This window comes from Protomyctophum parallelum (genome assembly GCF_964188405.1).
Source record: "Protomyctophum parallelum genome assembly, chromosome: 9".
Taxonomy (NCBI): Eukaryota; Metazoa; Chordata; class Actinopteri; order Myctophiformes; family Myctophidae; genus Protomyctophum; species Protomyctophum parallelum.
The window spans coordinates 47,078,891-47,097,016 of NC_139706.1; the positions used below are offsets into that span (position 1 = coordinate 47,078,891).

Below are 18,126 nucleotides of genomic sequence, written 5' to 3' on the forward strand. Positions count from 1 at the left end.
GTGTCAAACTTGGCCTCTGACTTTGTCTCCTTGCAGCATGAACTGCTAAACAGCAAATTGCTATTAAACGGCCACAAAACCAAGGCCATGCTATTTTCTCCAAATAGCCTAGTCAATGTCCCCTCAAATATCACCACTCTGGATGGAGTATCCATCGAATGGGTTGAGTTGTATAAATATCTTGGGATTTGGTTGGACAACAAGTTAAACTTCAAACACCACATTGACACCTTGGCAAAAAAGCTTAAGTTCACACTGAGCTTCTTCTACAGAATGAAGTCCTGCTTTTCTAATGCTTCTCGCAAAAAGCTGGTTACAGGCCTTTTCATGTCGCAGCTTGATTATGGAGATACTGTCTACCGCTTTGCTAGTTCCTCAACTCTGAGCAAACTTGACTTCCTGTTTCATGCTGCATTGAGGTTTATAACCAATTCCCCCTATAGGACTCATCACTGTACTCTGTACGCCCTCGTGGGTTGGTATTCCTTAACGTCTCGCAGGTTGCTACATTGGTATACTCTCATTTATAAAGCCATTCTTGGTAACCTCCCATGTTACATTGGTTCTAAATTTGAACTTGTCCAAAACTCTCTCAACCTCAGATCAAATGGTTGGTTACGCTATGTCGTGCCCCCAACAAAATCTGAGGCTGGGAAAAAAAGCATCGCTTATTTCGGACCCTGGTCTTGGAATGACCTACAGTCCAGACTCAAACTGGCTGCTGTGATTCCCCTAGTGAGCTTTAAATGGATTGCCATGGGCACACTTCCCATACACTGCTCCTGCTTTGACGTATAGCAACTGTCTGCTTGCTTTTTTTAGTCGACTAGCAATTTCCGTTGCTTAGATCTTTTAGTCCTTACTGGTCGCGTTCCTGTTCTCCCTTTTAGCTTCTTTGGTAGTGGGTACTGTATTTATGAGCATTGTATGTCTGTCCTGTTTTTTTTGTTGTTTTTTTGTTTACTGGCAGAGTTGTGTCACTTATTTTGCCTATTGTTCTGGCCAGTTCACACTTGTAAAAGAGACTTCAGTCTCAATGTGGTTTTTACTGGTTAAATAAAGGTTAAATAAAATTAAAAAAAAAAAATTCAACCTATATCTTCATATAATAGGTCCTCACTAATAATCATGATAAAATGGCACGATTTTTTTCTACTCGGTCTGTGTCTCATATAGGAGGGCTGTGGGCAGTTTAGAAACCGTCTTCCAGTGACATCATCATTAGGCAGATTTATTTTTTTACAAAAATGTTTAGATTTTCATTATCGTGAGAACGACGGCTTCCATTTTCGCATTGCAACTTTTCAGGACTAGAAAGCCTGCAGTTTCTATTAGCTTGGATTCCCCACTAATGTCGTCACTGGAAGACGGTTTCTGAACTGACCACAGCCCTCCTATGAGATACAGACCGAGTAGAAAAAATGTTGCGCCATTCTTTCAGGGAGCTACAGTGTGCCAACCCTTTCAACTCCTTTGTGTCAGCATTATTCCACTGACATTCATATGGGATTCCCCGTATATTTATTTATATTTATTAACAGTTTGCAGAATTACACTACATTTCAAGCACAACTCAAAACAAAGACTGTTAACTGTGAGTGGACACTTGTTTACAAGAGGGTCCACCTAAATTCATTTCACTCCTATGCCACAAAAATGTGGAACGCCCTACCAACTGTCATCAAGACATGTAAATCCCTTGACTCCACCCACCCCCACCCACCCCTTTCCCCCCTCACTGTATACCAGGGGTATTCAATTAGATTAGGCCGGGGGCCACAACTGTAGAATTATTGTGTGTGTGGGGGGCCGCACAGTGTGCGCGCGAAGCGCGGAAATTTGTGGGTTCTCAAAATGCTTTTTGTGCTCAAACACGAAGATTTATGTATATTTCCGCACAGTAATGAGCAGGATAATATGTCTATACAGGTATATGCCACCTTAGAATAGATGTAGGCCTAGACCTATTTGACAGTGCATAAACAGCATTGCTTTGACATTAACGACTGGACGGACACACACACACACACACACACAAACACACACACACACACACACACACACACTCACTCTGCTGTGGGCAGTTCAGAAACCCGTCCACGACCACCAGTGACATCATCGTTAGGCAGATTGTTTTTTAAACAAGATTTATTTACGTGAGAATAGTTTATCAGACTATAAAGATCAGATTACATAGAGCAGTGATTCCCAAAGTGGGGTTCGGGGTCCGGGGACCCCCAGGGTCCTGGAGGCAGTTCCAGGGGGTCCCCAGGGAAATGATGGTTTGGAACCAAATGGACCCTTATGGGTCTAACTCTGAGAGTGTACAAATGGAACCAAATGGACCCTAACAGCGTTTATTATCGTGAGAATGATGGCTTCCATTTTCGCATTGCAGGTTGAAAAGTGGTCCTTTAATGATTACCGTCATTATGGTAATCTCACAATTAATATCGCACACACCATACCTGTAACTTTTATTAGCCCTCTTATTATTCCCAATGGGGGGGGGGGGGGGGGGGTGGGTCGCCATACCGGCGGTATGGGGGCCGGCAATAACCGCGGTAATAAAAATCCCATACCGCCCCAGCCCTAGAATACCGTCATATTACTAATATCGTAATTTTAACGTCATGTAAATACTGTATGTGTGTGTCTGTGTGATGAATTTATGAGTACCGTAATTTCCGGACTATAAGGCGCACCTGAATATAAGCCGCACCAGCCAAATTTAGGGAAAATCCCATATACAAGCCGCACCGGACTATAAGCTGCAGGTGGCCGTTACGTTAGCTCAGAGCCTGACATGGCTCTGCGTTAGCTGTAAAAATACATAGATTAGCCGCACCGTTGTATAAGCCGCAGGGTTCAAATCATGGGTAAAAAGCCGCGACTTATAGTCCGGAAATTACGGTATTTCATTTTAAACAACTATAATTTGCCTAATAACTTAGTGTCCATGCATTGACTGGCACTGACGCTGAATTACGGCGACGAGGCGACAGCAGCATTGTCGGACCGCCTCCGCCCAGGGAAGCAAACAAAACATGGCGCCGGTGAGAGTAACAAGTCCTAGCAAGTTGGTTCGTAAAAAAAAACATCTGGAAATACTGCTGTTTGGCAGCATTTCGGGTTCCAGCCAAATGGAAAAAGAAAAATCAATATCGCCTAAGCTTACCGACAACAACAATGGTGAAGCTGGCCGCACTGATCGGATTATTCACTCGCTAAGAGTCTTTAAGATCGTTCATATTTTAGACGCGCGGTCACAGGGAAGAGCTATGGAGCCACTAGACACAGTCGCTTTATTTATCCAGCGCCATTTCAAATGGAATACTCTTAAAAAGGCCTCATCATTCTATCACCTTGCTCTTTTTGAGTGGTGCGGAACAGCAATGTCCGTGTTCACCTATGTGTTCACCTATGTGAAGTTGGTTAACCCATTCTGACCTGAGATCAGATTCATACGAGGTTTCCACTGGACACACACTGGTCTGATTAACCCATTCTGACCTGAGATCAGATTCTAAAAATGTCAGTCGTTCTTCGACTTTTCAAAAATAGCAGACCTACAAGCTCATATCGCGCCACTCGGTGGCGCGATATGAGCTTGTAGATCTGCTATTTTTAAATAGCTAAAGCATAACATGATGCCAACACCAAAATGGGTTCCCGTATAGAATGGGTTAATGAGCCAATGACTATGAGTACCTGTAGGGGCGCTGTTGTGCCAGAAACAGAGAGAGAGAGAGAGAGAGAGAGAGAGAGAGAGAGAGAGATAGTATTAGTGCTGCACTGTTGCCTGCTAATATGAGAGAGAGAGAGAGGTGAGGAGGGGAGGGGGGGGGGGGTAGAGGGGAGTTGCACCACTCAGTTCACACAGGTGTGATTTTTCCAATGCATTGAGGGCTGAAGGGGAAGCAATGTGACTGGTCGCTGCTGGTTGTGCCTCAGCGATTGGCTGTGCTCGGCCAATCACTGCTGCTGACCCGCCGACTGGAGAGCGTCGGTTAGAGACCACCTGATGACCTCTCTCTCTCTTCCAGGCCAAGGCTTTATCCATTAGTAATCGAATATAATCGCATCTTTGATGCATTTACAAACATTGCCATTTTTGTTTGTTTTTTTTTGGTTCCAGTTTCTGAACCAACTTGTAGTGGAAAGACTCTGGAACTGGTTCAATATTAGGGCGGGGGGGGGGGGGAGGGGGGGGGGGGGGGAAACATGGAGTTTGTAAAAAAGTTATAAGTGGACAAAACTATACTCAGAACCAAGCACAGTCAGCTCGGAATAGACTGATCAAGGATGAGGTCCAGAACCCACAGAAACCAGTTCAGAGCTCCAGAACCCACAGAAACCAGTTCAGAGAGAGCTCCAGAACCCACAGAAACCAGTTCAGAGAGAGCTCCAGAACCCACAGAAACCAGTTCAGAAAGAGCTCCAGAACTCCACAGAAACCAGTTCAGAGAGCTCAAGAAGTGGCTCCCAGTAGAATCCAAGGTTACCAAGACCAGATCAACCATGCTCCATAAAGTCTGTAGAGCAGGTGTGAAGCCACTTGCTTGTAACAGTAAAGTGGGCAAAGGATAATTTACTTCCAAAGGAGCCACACAGTGAAACAACCTCGAAACCAGTGTCAAACTGACAACCTATGTGAGGTCTTTTAAACAGAAGAGAAAAACAGAGAGAGACAGAGAGAGAGAGACACAGAGAGACAGACAGAGACAGAGAGAGAGAGAGAGAGAGACCGAGACACAGAGAGACAGACAGAGACAGAGACAGAGACAGAGAGAGAGACAGAGACAGAGACAGAGAGAGAGACACAGAGAGACAGACAGAGACAGAGAGAGAGAGAGACAGAGACAGAGACACAGAGAGACAGAGAGAGAGAGAGAGACAGAGACAGAGACAGAGAGAGAGAGAGAGAGAGAGAGACAGAGAGAGAGAGAGACAGAGACAGAGACAGAGAGAGAGAGAGAGAGAGAGAGAGAGAGAATTAACTAGAAAAAGTGCCCTACTGGGCACAGGTCTCCACCAGGATGAGCAGATGTGAAGAATTCCAGGCAAAGGTTTTTCCTTGGCCTCTAGGGAGTTGGCATACAAAGTTATCCACAGATCCGTGCAGTTAGAGGTAAAAACACTTTTCGGCCAGTTATAGCGCCACCTTGAGGCTGAGTTGAAATTGTTCATGTGGCATTTCGTCCTCTGCCTAGTGGGAATGTGGGTGCACAATTTCACGGAAATCACGCGATGTGTTCATGATTTGCAGCATTTTGTTTGAAACTGAGCACTCCTGTGAACTTTGGAAGCCAATCTTAACCAATCAGGATGGAGTCTGAGAAATCTGAAAGACCGGTTTCGTTGAATGGCTCTAGAGAGACTGTGTACCAATTTGCGTGATGTTTGGACAAAATCTGTAGGTGTACTGTGCAAAAACTTGTTTTGCACAAAGCGGCCTCCTGGTGGCGCTATAACAGGCCGTTCTGGAAATCTGAAAGACTGGTTTTGTTGAATGGCTCTAGAGAGACTGTGTACCAATTTGCGTGATGTTTGGACAAAATCTGTAGGTGTACTGTGCAAAAACTTGTTTTGCACAAAGCGGCTGACAGAGAATTTACCATCACCTAAAGGTAATTTGAATACACTGAATAGTCTAGACAACCTTAGCTTTGGAAGCTCTGAGCCATGCTGTGAGAAGAACAGAAATTAACACGTGGCTCTGTTGTCCTGGAGCCTCTTCTCACCTGTTCCCCCCACCCCCCCTCTTCCTGTATCTGCAAGCAAATGGTCAATTCATCGATTCTGTGTTCTGCCTCTGGGTCCACCTTGTGGGTGGGACTAAACTGCTATATAAACTGTAACTCTGTGCTTGTATGGTTATGCTTGGCTTGGAGACCGGCCTGTGAGCTGGAGCATCCGTGTATACTGGTGTGCACGTTAAATAAACTTCAACAAAGGGAACTTGCTTGCCTCTGGACAGACCTTCAAGCCTCTTGTGATTCCTCACGCGTTTAGAGTGTGTAAAACCTGCCACGTCAATTTGGTGTCTAGAAGTGTGGATCCTGTGTCGTTGAGCTCCGGAAGATCAAGCCACAACTGACGTCAACGAACCGCTCCAAAAGGACAGAAGAGTCATGGCTGCATCAATGGAGTTCAACGCCTGGATTTAAAACAAAACCCTGTGGCTACACTAAAAAACGGTGAGAATCTTCCAAATTTCAGAGAATTGAAGAGGTAATTATAAATTCTAAGACCATATTTTGCCAACCTATCTATTGTAATAGTCAAGTATGCTTGATTCAAAATACAGCAGCAAGCCTAGCCTAAGAAAAGAGACCTTGCATTAAGCCAAGTTTGCAAACGCAAAGACACCTTGTTAACCTTGTTGAAAACAACATAAAGAAAACATAAAGATACAGCGTTTTGCATTAAGTCGAGTAAAGAAAGAGAAGTAAAGTTTGTAAACACAAAGACACCTTGTTATACTGAGAATAGCATAAGAACCTTGTTGTAAAACAACATAAAGACATCTTGTTACTCTCAGATAAGACATAAAGATACCGTGTTTACACCAAGTAAAGTTTGTAGCACAAAGATTACCGTGTTACATAGATAGTCAGTATGGGAAATAAAAAAAGTGCGCCAGTGGCAGAAGACAAAGAAAGATGGTCTTCCCTCATGAGCGAGATGGTTGCAAAATATGGTCCAGAAGCATTAGACTGCCTTGATGAGTGGAAACAGATGGGGTTCCCAGAACAAGGCTCTTTAAGTATAACAAAATTGCTTTACTTAGACCGACTACTAAAAGAAGCTGAGAAGAAAATGAGAAAGAAAAAGTCAGTTAAAACGCACAAACTTGACAGATGTGACCGCCACAGAAAGGTATTTTCAATGTGGATGGACGAAGCAGAATATAGACAGCGAGAAAGTGACATCGCTACGCAGAATTCTCCTTTGTCTCCTTCACAGCAGGCCGAAATCGGCCTGGGCTACCCCCCCATGGTCACCCTTGCTACGGGCCTGCAGCCCTCTACTCCAACAGCAGTCTTGATCAGCCTTTTGGAGACCGTTACTACAAGCATACAACTCTCTACTCCAACGACCATCCTGGTTTCTGCTGCGCTGGGCCTATTGAAAGCAGGGAGCCAGAAAGGCCTCTGTGAAGGGCCTGCAGAAAGCAGGGGAGGAGAGCAGCCCACGTACGGAGAGGAGACGGTGCCTGTGGGAGCCGGGAGTGCCTGGGAGAACCACGCGGACGGTCCACAGCCTTCAACCAAGAGGGAATCGTCGGACATCGAGGTGGGGAGAACAGAACCAGCAGGAGCAGAGCAGCCCGGGACCGGAGACAAGCCAGCGACAGACGTCGAGGGCAAGGGGACATCTCCTGTGCACAGCGCAGGAGGGCTGCTAGAACCAGCAGGAGCAGAGCAGCCCGGGACCGGAGACAAGCCAGCGACAGACGTCGAGGGCAAGGGGACATCTCCTGTGCACAGCGCAGGAGGGCTGCTGACTACAAGGGCGGAGGCGGCAGGCGGCTGTCTAGAGACGGAGGCCCTGGATGGGCTGCTGACTACAAGGGCGGAGGCGGCAGGCGGCTGTCTAGAGACGGAGGCCCTGGATGGGCTGCTGACTACAGAGGCGGCAGGCGGCTGTCTAGAGACGGAGGCCCTGGAGCCTACCTACACGACCCTAATCGTCAAACCAGCGACGGACGTCGAGGGTGTGGCCAAGAATCTACTCGTTCAACAGGCGGTGGGAGAGGTGTACACACTTACACGCCCAGGGAAGGTTCCAGCGGGCCAACCAATGAAGGAGGAGATGACCGCAGTACCGGCAGTTGCGTTCCGTAAGTTTTTACACGCACTGTCAGAGTTGGCAGGAAAGGAGAGGTTCACGCCTCCATTCCTTAAATCTAAGGCCAGAAAGATGCCTTTATTTTCCAATCCTGGGGGAAAGAAAAAGAAGGTGAAGTGGAAATGGACTTGGGGAGACACTTTCCGGAAGTCTGCTAAGGAGTACCATGTGACTTACCCACCATGAGACTCAACACACATACACACACACACCTCCCCCTATCAGACAGCCCAATTAAAAAGAAAAAGAAAAAGAAAAAAGTGGGGGGATCACTCGACCGTATACCTGGAAAGAAAATATTGTTTGGAATATGATGTTTTCTGTTTATTTGTTATGTTGCTGTTGCTTAATACAGGTCAAATTGATTCAACAGGGTACTGTATTAGTATCATTTTTAGGGATTTCTTGGTTTATTTGATTGTCCAGTCACGATTGTAAAACCCTTGTGCCATTCTTTTGCTTAACTCAAATATGTTACAAGTACTCCTATTTTTGATGTATTTTCTTCAAATGTATTATGATGTATTCTTTTGATATTGATGGAAAATTCACAATTATTGTTTAATTAAGTTGTTGTTTAATTAACAAGAGGAAGGATTTGACAGAGAATTTCCCATCACCTAAAGGTAATTTGAATACACTGAATAGTCTAGACAACCTTAGCTTTGGAAGCTCTGAGCCATGCTGTGAGAAGAACAGAAATTAACACGTGGCTCTGTTGTCCTGGAGCCTCTTCTCACCTGTTCCCCCCACCCCCCCTCTTCCTGTATCTGCAAGCAAATGGTCAATTCATCGATTCTGTGTTCTGCCTCTGGGTCCACCTTGTGGGTGGGACTAAACTGCTATATAAACTGTAACTCTGTGCTTGTATGGTTATGCTTGGCTTGGAGACCGGCCTGTGAGCTGGAGCATCCGTGTATACTGGTGTGCACGTTAAATAAACTTCAACAAAGGGAACTTGCTTGCCTCTGGACAGACCTTCAAGCCTCTTGTGATTCCTCACGCGTTTAGAGTGTGTAAAACCTGCCACGTCACGGCCTCTTGGTGGCGCTATAACAGGCCATTCTGGAAAGTTTGGGGCAGAGGTTCATCGTTGGCATCCAGGGAGTGTGTGTGCAAAATTTAACAGGCCATTCTGGAAAGTTTGGGGCAGAGGTTCATCGTTGGCATCCAGGTGTGTGCAAAATTTGGCATCGACCGGGTTAACGGTGGCCGAGATTAGCTGCTAACGGACACACACACACACACACGGACACACGGACGGACGGAGTGCAAAACATACTCTCCCCCTAGCCTTCGGCTGGTGGAGACAATGAACACACACTTACCACTGTCAAACTCATCTGGAATCTGTGAGGAAAAGAGAAACAAGAGTCAAGAGTCAATAAGGTAAGAGAGATGACATAACATTAAAAAAAAAAAGAAATCTGTAACAGTCAAGGCAAGTTAAGACATTCTGACCTGAGATCAGATTCATACGAGGTTTCCACTGGACACCCACTGGTCTGATTAACCCATTCTGACCTGAGATCAGATTCTAAAAATGTCAGTAGTTCTTCGATTTTTTCAAAAATAGCAGACCTACAAGCTCGTATCGCGCCACTCGGTGGCGCGATATGAGCTTGTAGATCTGCTATTTTTCAATAGCTAAAGCACGACATGATGCCAACACCAAAATGGGTGCCCGGTCAGAATGGGTTAAGACATTTTAATAAGCTATGGCGTTGATCGGTGACTCTGAGCCGAGACTTCCTCTGGAGACGTTCCAAACCGCACCATGCTCCTGCCTCGCATCAACCTGAGAATCCCATCGTCAAATATTCGGCTATGAATTACATTGTATTGCCAATGCTTTAGTTTTTGCTTAAATGTAAGTCGCTCGGGATCAAGAGCGTCTGCTAAATGCCTAAATTGTAAATTGTATTAATGGCAAATACAATGGCCCATGTCTCCATCGTCAAAGTGGCCCACCCGTGGTTTAGAATGTGTGTCAACAGCCTAAACCACTCGTCACCCATCCATAGACAAAAATATGGACCAAGTGTTCTCCGGGTCTGATATGGACGTAAGATGAAACCTGTCAGTAAATCGCCATCTTTCTAGATCCGTTTTGGCCATAGACTGTAAAAAAATATGGACAAAGCGTTCGCCGGGTCTAACATGGACGTAAAATGAAGCCTGTTATTCCTGCACTGTAAGTCGCCATCTTTCTAGATCCGTTTGGGCCCAGCTGGCCATTGGCTGGCTCCGTTTTGGCCCAGCTGGCCATTGGCTGGCCCAGACACGAGGCGGGACTTCCCCCCTTCTTCTCCGTTGGTTTTTATTTTGACTCGAGTGGGAGGGGAATCCCGATCATAGACTGTAACGGTAGCCACGCCCCTCAGAACATGCGCGACTTTATGGTCATTTTTTTAATAAATGGGACCATAATTTTCCAAAAAGAATATTATGACATTAGAAATGAGACTTTAAACTAGTGACTGGAAGCAGAAAGTATTCATGGCCATGTTTATTAAGGTAATACAGTCTAGGTGAAGTTGGGCCCAAATACATGGACTTCTATGGGGCTATGGGTTTTTCTGGGTCCAGTGACAGCGCCACAACAGGCCATTATATGAACTTTCAGGAGTTTCAGGCTTCACAAAATATCTGTCTGACTGCCCTCCTGGTTTTGGCCCAGCTGGCCCCATGGCTCCATAGAGGTCCATGTATTTGGGGCCCAATGACAGCGACACAACAGGCCATTATATGAACTTTCAGGAAGTCAGGATTTCCTACTGGCTTCACACAGATCCAGCCTCACTGCCCCCCCCCCCCCCCCCTGCACCCATCTCAATAAGCTCATGGAAGAAATATACCTAGACCAAGGGTGTAGGGTGCCCTCTTGTGGCAACACAGTGAAACATCTTATTTTGGGTTAACCCATTCTGACCTGAGATCAGATTCATACCAGGTTTCCACTGGACACACACTGGTCTGATTAACCCATTCTGACCCGAGATCAGAGTCTAAAAATGTCAGTCGTTCTTCGATTTTTTCAAAAATAGCAGATCTACAAGCTCATATCGCGCCACCGAGTGGCGCGATACGAGCTTGTAGATCTGCTATTTTTCAATAGCTAAAGCATAACATGATGCCAACACCAAAACGGGTTCCCGTTCAGAATGGGTTAAACTTGAGGAATGCTTAGATACATCTCTACTGTACACTGTAGTAGTGTTGATTGTGACAGCAAATTATAATTTAAGTTTTACTCAATGCCTCATGTCTCTTCAGGCATTCTATTGGTTGGGAAGGTTTTTATAATGGCCACAGCTATGGCTCATCAGGCATCCTATTGGTTGGGAAGGTTTTTTATAATGACCACAGCTATGGCTCATCAGGCATTCTATTGGTTGGGAAGGTTTTTATAATGACCAGAGGACAATAAACCTTGAACTGGACGTCAGTCAGACCAGACGTCACAAGGACAGAGGCAGGCCGGCAGGACCCGGTATGTGTCATTATATTACCAGGGGTGGAAAGTAACTAAGTTAATTTACTTTTAGTACTGTACGTCAAGTACAATTTTCAGGTATGTATGTTTTACTTCACTTGAGTATTTCCAATTGTACATTTACTCCACTACCTTTATTTGAAAACTGTAGTTACTTTGTAGATTTTGATTATTATTATTACAAAGAAATTATTACATTAACCACTTCGATAAATACACATTTCGGCCAAATAGCCAAACTACAAGCTCACAATGTGATTGTGGCACATTGTTTTTAATAAGTACTTTCAAATGTTGGTACTTTAATTCAATTTAGGCATGACCTCAAAATGTTAAAAAAAATCCTCCAGTTTTCTGAAATAAATATTTTCACGATTTTTCAAAAATAGCAGACCTACAAGCTCGCTATGAGCTTGTAGGTCTGCTATTTTTCCAATAGCTAAATGATAACATAATGTTTAAAACAACAAAAATGGGTTCCCACCTAAAATGGGTTGAGTACATTTTGATACCAAAACTTTTTGCCCGTTTACTCAAGTACATTTTGAATTCCGGTCTTTTAACTTGAGTACTTTTTCCCCATTTTATGGCTTCTAAAAAACGTTCACAGAGACAACTGTGTTTAGAGACGACCGGCACAAGCCGTGTCACACGGACGTGACAAGTGTGTCCTTCAAATAGACCTGGACTCATTTAGGATGGTCACAGGTGAGATAAGTGTGCTCTTTCAAGGGTACAGTTAAAACGTACACCAGTGTGTGAATTGATTTGAACTGTGTGTGTGTGTGTGTGTGTGTGTGTGTGTGTGTGTGTGTGGGGGGGGCAGTTTCCCAGGCTCACAGCTGATGGTGCATAACAAAGGCCACCAGGTGACAGCAGTGTGTCTGTTCTGGGGAGGACAGAGTGCTTTGAAGGCCTCCACCACCACCACAGAACGCTGGCTGAGGGAGGGCTGTGTCCCTCACAGACAGGTCTGTGATGTCTGTGAGCCTGGACTCACACACAAAGAGACAGGTCTGTGATGTCTGTGAGCCTGTACTCACACACAAAGAGACAGGTCTGTGATGTCTGTGAGCCTGTACTCACACACAAAGAGACAGGTCTGTGATGTCTGTGAGCCTGTACTCACACACAAAGAGACAGGTCTGTGATGTCTGTGAGCCTGGACTCACACACAAAGAGACAGGTCTGTGATGTCTGTGAGCCTGTACTCACACACAAAGAGACAGGTCTGTGATGTCTGTGAGCCTGTACTCACACACAAAGAGACAGGTCTGTGATGTCTGTGAGCCTGTACTCACACACAAAGAGACAGGTCTGTGATGTCTGTGAGCCTGGACTCACAAACACCACAGACAGGTCTGTGATGTCTGTGAGCCTGGACTCACACACAAAGAGACAGGTCTGTGATGTCTGTGAGCCTGTACTCACACACAAAGAGACAGGTCTGTGATGTCTGTGAGCCTGGACTCACAAACACCACAGACAGGTCTGTGATGTCTGTGAGCCTGGACTCACAAACACCACAGACAGGTCTGTGATGTCTGTGAGCCTGGACTCACACACAAAGAGACAGGTCTGTGATGTCTGTGAGCCTGGACTCACAAACACCACAGACAGGTCTGTGATGTCTGTGAGCCTGGACTCACAAACACCACAGACAGGTCTGTGATGTCTGTGAGCCTGGACTCACACACAAAGAGACAGGTCTGTGATGTCTGTGAGCCTGGACTCACACACAAAGAGACAGGTCTGTGATGTCTGTGAGCCTGGACTCACAAACACCACAGACAGGTCTGTGATGTCTGTGAGCCTGGACTCACACACAAAGAGACAGGTCTGTGATGTCTGTGAGCCTGGACTCACAAACACCACAGACAGGTCTGTGATGTCTGTGAGCCTGGACTCACACACAAAGAGACAGGTCTGTGATGTCTGTGAGCCTGGACTCACACACAAAGAGACAGGTCTGTGATGTCTGTGAGCCTGGACTCACAAACACCACAGACAGGTCTGTGATGTCTGTGAGCCTGGACTCACAAACACCACAGACAGGTCTGTGATGTCTGTGAGCCTGGACTCACAAACACCACAGACAGGTCTGTGATGTCTGTGAGCCTGGACTCACACACAAAGAGACGCGCGTCTTCCCTGTGCCTCCCGTCCGTGTGTGTGTGTGTGTGTGTCGCACCGCGACTTCTCCGCGCAAAAACGGCAGGTCTCCTTGAAAATGAACTATAAGCGCGTTAAATCGCTTCACGTTTGAAAGGCCCTTTACTATTATCCCATTCTGACCTGAGATCAGATTCATACGAGGTTTCCGCCGGACACACACTGGTCTGATGAACCCATTCTGACCTGAGATCAGATTCTAAAAAATGTCAGTCGTTCTTCGATTTTTCAAAAATAGCAGACCTACAAGCTCGTATCGCGCCACTCGGTGGCGCAATATGAGCTTGTAGATCTGCTATTTTTAAATAGCTAAAGCATAACATGATGCTGACACCAAAATGGGTGCCCGGTCAGAATGGGTTATATCCTAATGCTGCGGAGGAGGTTCATTAGCCTGTGAAAGGGGCTTCCTCCTCCACCTCACACACCTCTGCTAAACAGCAGCGTCTAACATCCACCCATCATCACCCACACACTGGTGACATAAGTGTGCCTATATACCAGCAGTGAAGCGTGCACAGATCACGTCTAGTCGACGACAAGTGGCTGCTTTTTTAGAAGACCCTGCTGTAACTCTATAGACATGCAAAGTGCTACAAGTGTGCCTTTTGAAGTCACCTCGATCTCCTCCGTTCCCGTACTTACAACCCTCGTAAAGTGGCGTGAAGCAACATGTCACAGCTAGATGAAAAGTATGCTACTGCTGCCCAGAGCAATGGGACGACCCAGACCTCCATGGCCATGTGGTGTCCTCCTCCTAGACGAGTTCCCTTGACACGCAGGTCAAACCGGGGGCCCTAGATCCGTAAAATCCTTCTCTTATGGGGGTCCTTGGCATGTATTTCCAAATGGGGGGGGGGGGGGGGGGGGGTCCTAGGGCTATATGAGGGACAGGGACGTGCAGGGACAATTTGAGAAGGCAGGGGCAGAAACATCCAAAAGGGCACATCGGATTAAAACCCATTTTGGGACGGGAACCCCTTTTGGTGTTAGCATTATGTTATGCTACTGAGAAATAGCAGATCTACAAGCTCATAGCGCCCCACCGAGTGGCGCGCTACAAGCTTGTAGGTTTTTTAAATCAAAGAAAACGACTGACATAGAAACATAGCTTTTTTCAGAAAACTGTCAGGATGTAGAAGAACATTTTTTGAATCTGATCTCAGGTCAGAATGGATTAAAAAGAAATATTGTTCACAGACAAACTACGATGTCCTTTTTTTTTTCTAAATAAAAACTAAGTTATGATGACTGAAATATGGCCAAATAAAACAAGTCAAAAACTAGACTAAAATGTTAGGGAGGCACTAGCGGAGAAGAGGTTGCGCTCTGGTGTTGTTGCTCTAAAAAAATAGCAGATCTACAAGCTCACAACGCCGTCAAGGCCAGCCAAAATACATTTTACTCAACTCACAGACAGACAGACACAGACACAGACACAGACACAGACACAGACACACACACACACACACACACACACACACACACACACACACACACACACACATAGATAAATACAGTGTGGTACATACCATGTTTCCTTCCTCGTCCACTGAATTACTGCCTGGAAGAGAAAACAGCAGAGACAAATACATCAGGTCAACCCCCAGTCAATCAATACTTCATAAATGAGTGTTGTACTGCCATCTAGTGGTCAACTTTTGCATGTCTTCAGGAGAAGGCTGTCTTTGAGCAGTGAACACCAACCACTCCAATGTGTCCCTATGCTCTACACAGGACTAGCGCTCCAACATGCGCTGCTCCCGTGCTTGCGGTTATGGCTAGAGTGCCAGCAGATATGGCAGATTTTACTCTGAAAAGCCTCGCCTTCCGTTCCCCCCACCCCCCCCCCCCCCCCGGCCGCCAAACCCGGGAGGCATAATCTTCCATTCTTCGCTAAAGCACCCGACGGTTTGGATATAAAAGACGTGTATACATGTCCTTAGCAGAAGTTGTGTTAACCACTTATACACCTGACATTGTCATACATTGAAAACAGCAGATCTACAAGCTTGTGAGTGTGTATAAAGCCCTGACCACACCAAAGGGTCACCATGCAACTCCTTGGGTCCAAACGGTTGCAAGGAGTTAACGCTAAAACCGTCTTGACCCTTTGGTGTGGTTAGGGCTTAACCCATTCTGACCCGAGATCAGATTCTAAAAAATGTCTTCTACATCCTGACCGTTTTCTGAAAAAGCTATGTTTCTATGTCAGTCGTTCTTCGATTTTTCAGAAAATAGCAGACCTACAAGCTCATAGCGCGCCACTCGGTGGCGCGCTATGAGCTTGTAGATCTGCTATTTTTAAATAGCTAAAGCATAACATAATGCTAACACCAAAATGGGTTCCCGCGCAAAATGGGTTAAGATACTACTTTTGTCGCACAACATCAGTGTACGTGTAAATTAAGCATAATAATTATTATTGTATGGCGGCCTAGGCACGAGGCCATTTCGGAGCCTTGTTTGCCTTCAACGGCAATGAGCCAAACAGGGACACCACCCTGGTGTTCCTACACTACTGTGGCTACAACACTTGTGAGATAAGTTCAAACTGATAAAGAAAAACTGTTACACTTCCTCATGCTAGTCCCACCCACCTCCACTTCTCATTGGATGCAGAACTTAACCCATTGAGACCTGAGGCCGAATCTACAAATGTCTTCTAAATCCTCTAAAACCGTGTTTTATGTCAAAGACCCCCCCAACATTATGTAAATATCTTGTTCCAAGGACCCACAGAAGCAAAGATTTGAGTTAAATTTGTTCACAAAAATAATAATATATATATATCCATTCAAAGATTTGCACAATACTAAAAAAGCAGATATACAAGCTGAAGCCACACGGCCCACACCCCAAACTGCTATACCATAAGCATAACGTGGGTTAGACAAACAAACCTCCCCTCTAATAGTTCTCCTATGATAAAACATTGTTTTAAAAAATAAATGTCACACACATATTTTTCCAGTGCATACGGCAGGCCTTGTTGGGAACCAGTATTTAATGTGTAAAATCCATGATATTTACATTGTAAATGAATGAGCCCGACTGGAAAGTGTCCAACCCATGGGGAGCTAAAGGTCTATTAAAAAAAATTAGGAAGCAAGCCCAAATACGCAACTACACTTTAGAAACGGGCCAACGCAACCTCCAACGCTGCATATACAAGCAACAGCAAAAAGAAACCCAAAGTTGCTCATAGCCAGCCGGGGCGCCTGATGGAGGGGAAAGGAACAGGTTGGAATAACGTGTTCCTTCCACGCGCTACGTCGTCCAACCAGGGAAACTCCCCCCCTGTCAGGTGTTAAAGGAGCAACTTGGACACTCAGGCATGAAGGAAGCATGAGTTCAAGTCCGTTGCTCTCCCCTTGTCCCCCATATATGGGGACTAGGTTGGTGGAGGGTGTGTAGAGCCCAGGATCACATTAGATGATTGACACACAGGGGTGAAAAATGGGTTACAAAATCGTGGGATAAAAAAATATATAAAACAAAGTTGCTCATAATAAGCGGACATTGGGCTGAAAACCGTTGAAAATGTACTGACCAAATATATACACCATGCCCACAGTGCCTCCCAGGCCCATGAGGCCTGTGAGCCGTAGCAGCATCTTCTTAGCGTAGGCAGTGTTCTCCTTCTGTTTCTGCTTCTCCTCCCCTCCTCCTGTGGAGCCCTGGCCTTCATCTGGAGGAGGACCCTACACAGTACACACACACATTTTAACCATTTAGACCTGAGTTAAAAACATTCACTTTGAAAGAATATATATTCAAAGATTTGCGCCACATTTTTACGATTAAAAAAAAATAGCAGACCTACAAGCTCGTAGCGCGCCACTCGGTGGCGCGCTACGAGCTTGTAATAATAATAATAAACTTTATTTATATAGCACCTTTCATACATAAAAGTAGCTCAAAGTGCTTTACAGAGCAGAAAAAATAATAAAAACTAAAGCAAAACAAAACAGCATTAAAACAGGCATGCAGTTTAAAACAATAGGACAATAACGCAGTGTCAAATCAGGAGAAGGCAGTGGTACAAAGATAAGAACAGATAAAGCAGGGCAACGACATTAAAAAACGACAATAAAAAACAAGCAGTAATACAATACAGTGAGGACATGAATAACAAAAATAAATAAAAAATCACTTAAAAGCAATGTTGTAGAAGTGGGTCTTGAGCTGAGCTTTAAAAATGTCTACAGAGGCTGCCTGACGAAGGTACAGTGGGAGCTTGTTCCATGCCGACGGCCCGTAGAAACAAAAAGCTGCTTCCCCGTATTTTCTAGTTGCCACCTCTCTAGGCAAAGCGAGCAGGCCAGCAGTGGAAGACCTTAGGGGCCGGTTTGGGACATATTTATGCAGGCAGTCATGTAGGTAGGAGGGCGCGAGACCATTGAGAGCTTTATACACAAGTAAAAGAATTTTAAAATCAATCCTAAAAACAACCGGAAGCCAGTGCAGTGATGCCAAAACTGGAGTAATATGTTCTCTCATCTTAGTTCTAGTTAAAACTCTAGCTGCTGCATTTTGGACAAGTTGTAATCTGTCAGTTGTGTAGATCTGCTATTTTTCAATAGCTAAATTATAACATAATG

The 18,126-nt window shown here is 45.3% G+C and overlaps 1 protein-coding gene across 2 annotated transcripts in view; it reads right to left on the reverse strand.

Moving 5' to 3' along the window:
* The window catches only part of timm50 (translocase of inner mitochondrial membrane 50 homolog), a 55,200-nt gene that overhangs the window by 32,133 nt on the left and 4,941 nt on the right, over nucleotides 1-18,126 (reverse strand). For both annotated transcript variants that reach the window (XM_083772565.1, XM_083772566.1), the window contains exons 2-4: nucleotides 17,076-17,226; nucleotides 15,055-15,086; nucleotides 9,183-9,204 (exon numbers count right to left, since the gene is read on the reverse strand). In XM_083772565.1, coding sequence (XP_083628691.1) covers nucleotides 9,183-9,204; nucleotides 15,055-15,086; nucleotides 17,076-17,226 — 205 coding nt within the window. The remainder of the gene's footprint in view (nucleotides 1-9,182; nucleotides 9,205-15,054; nucleotides 15,087-17,075; nucleotides 17,227-18,126) is intronic.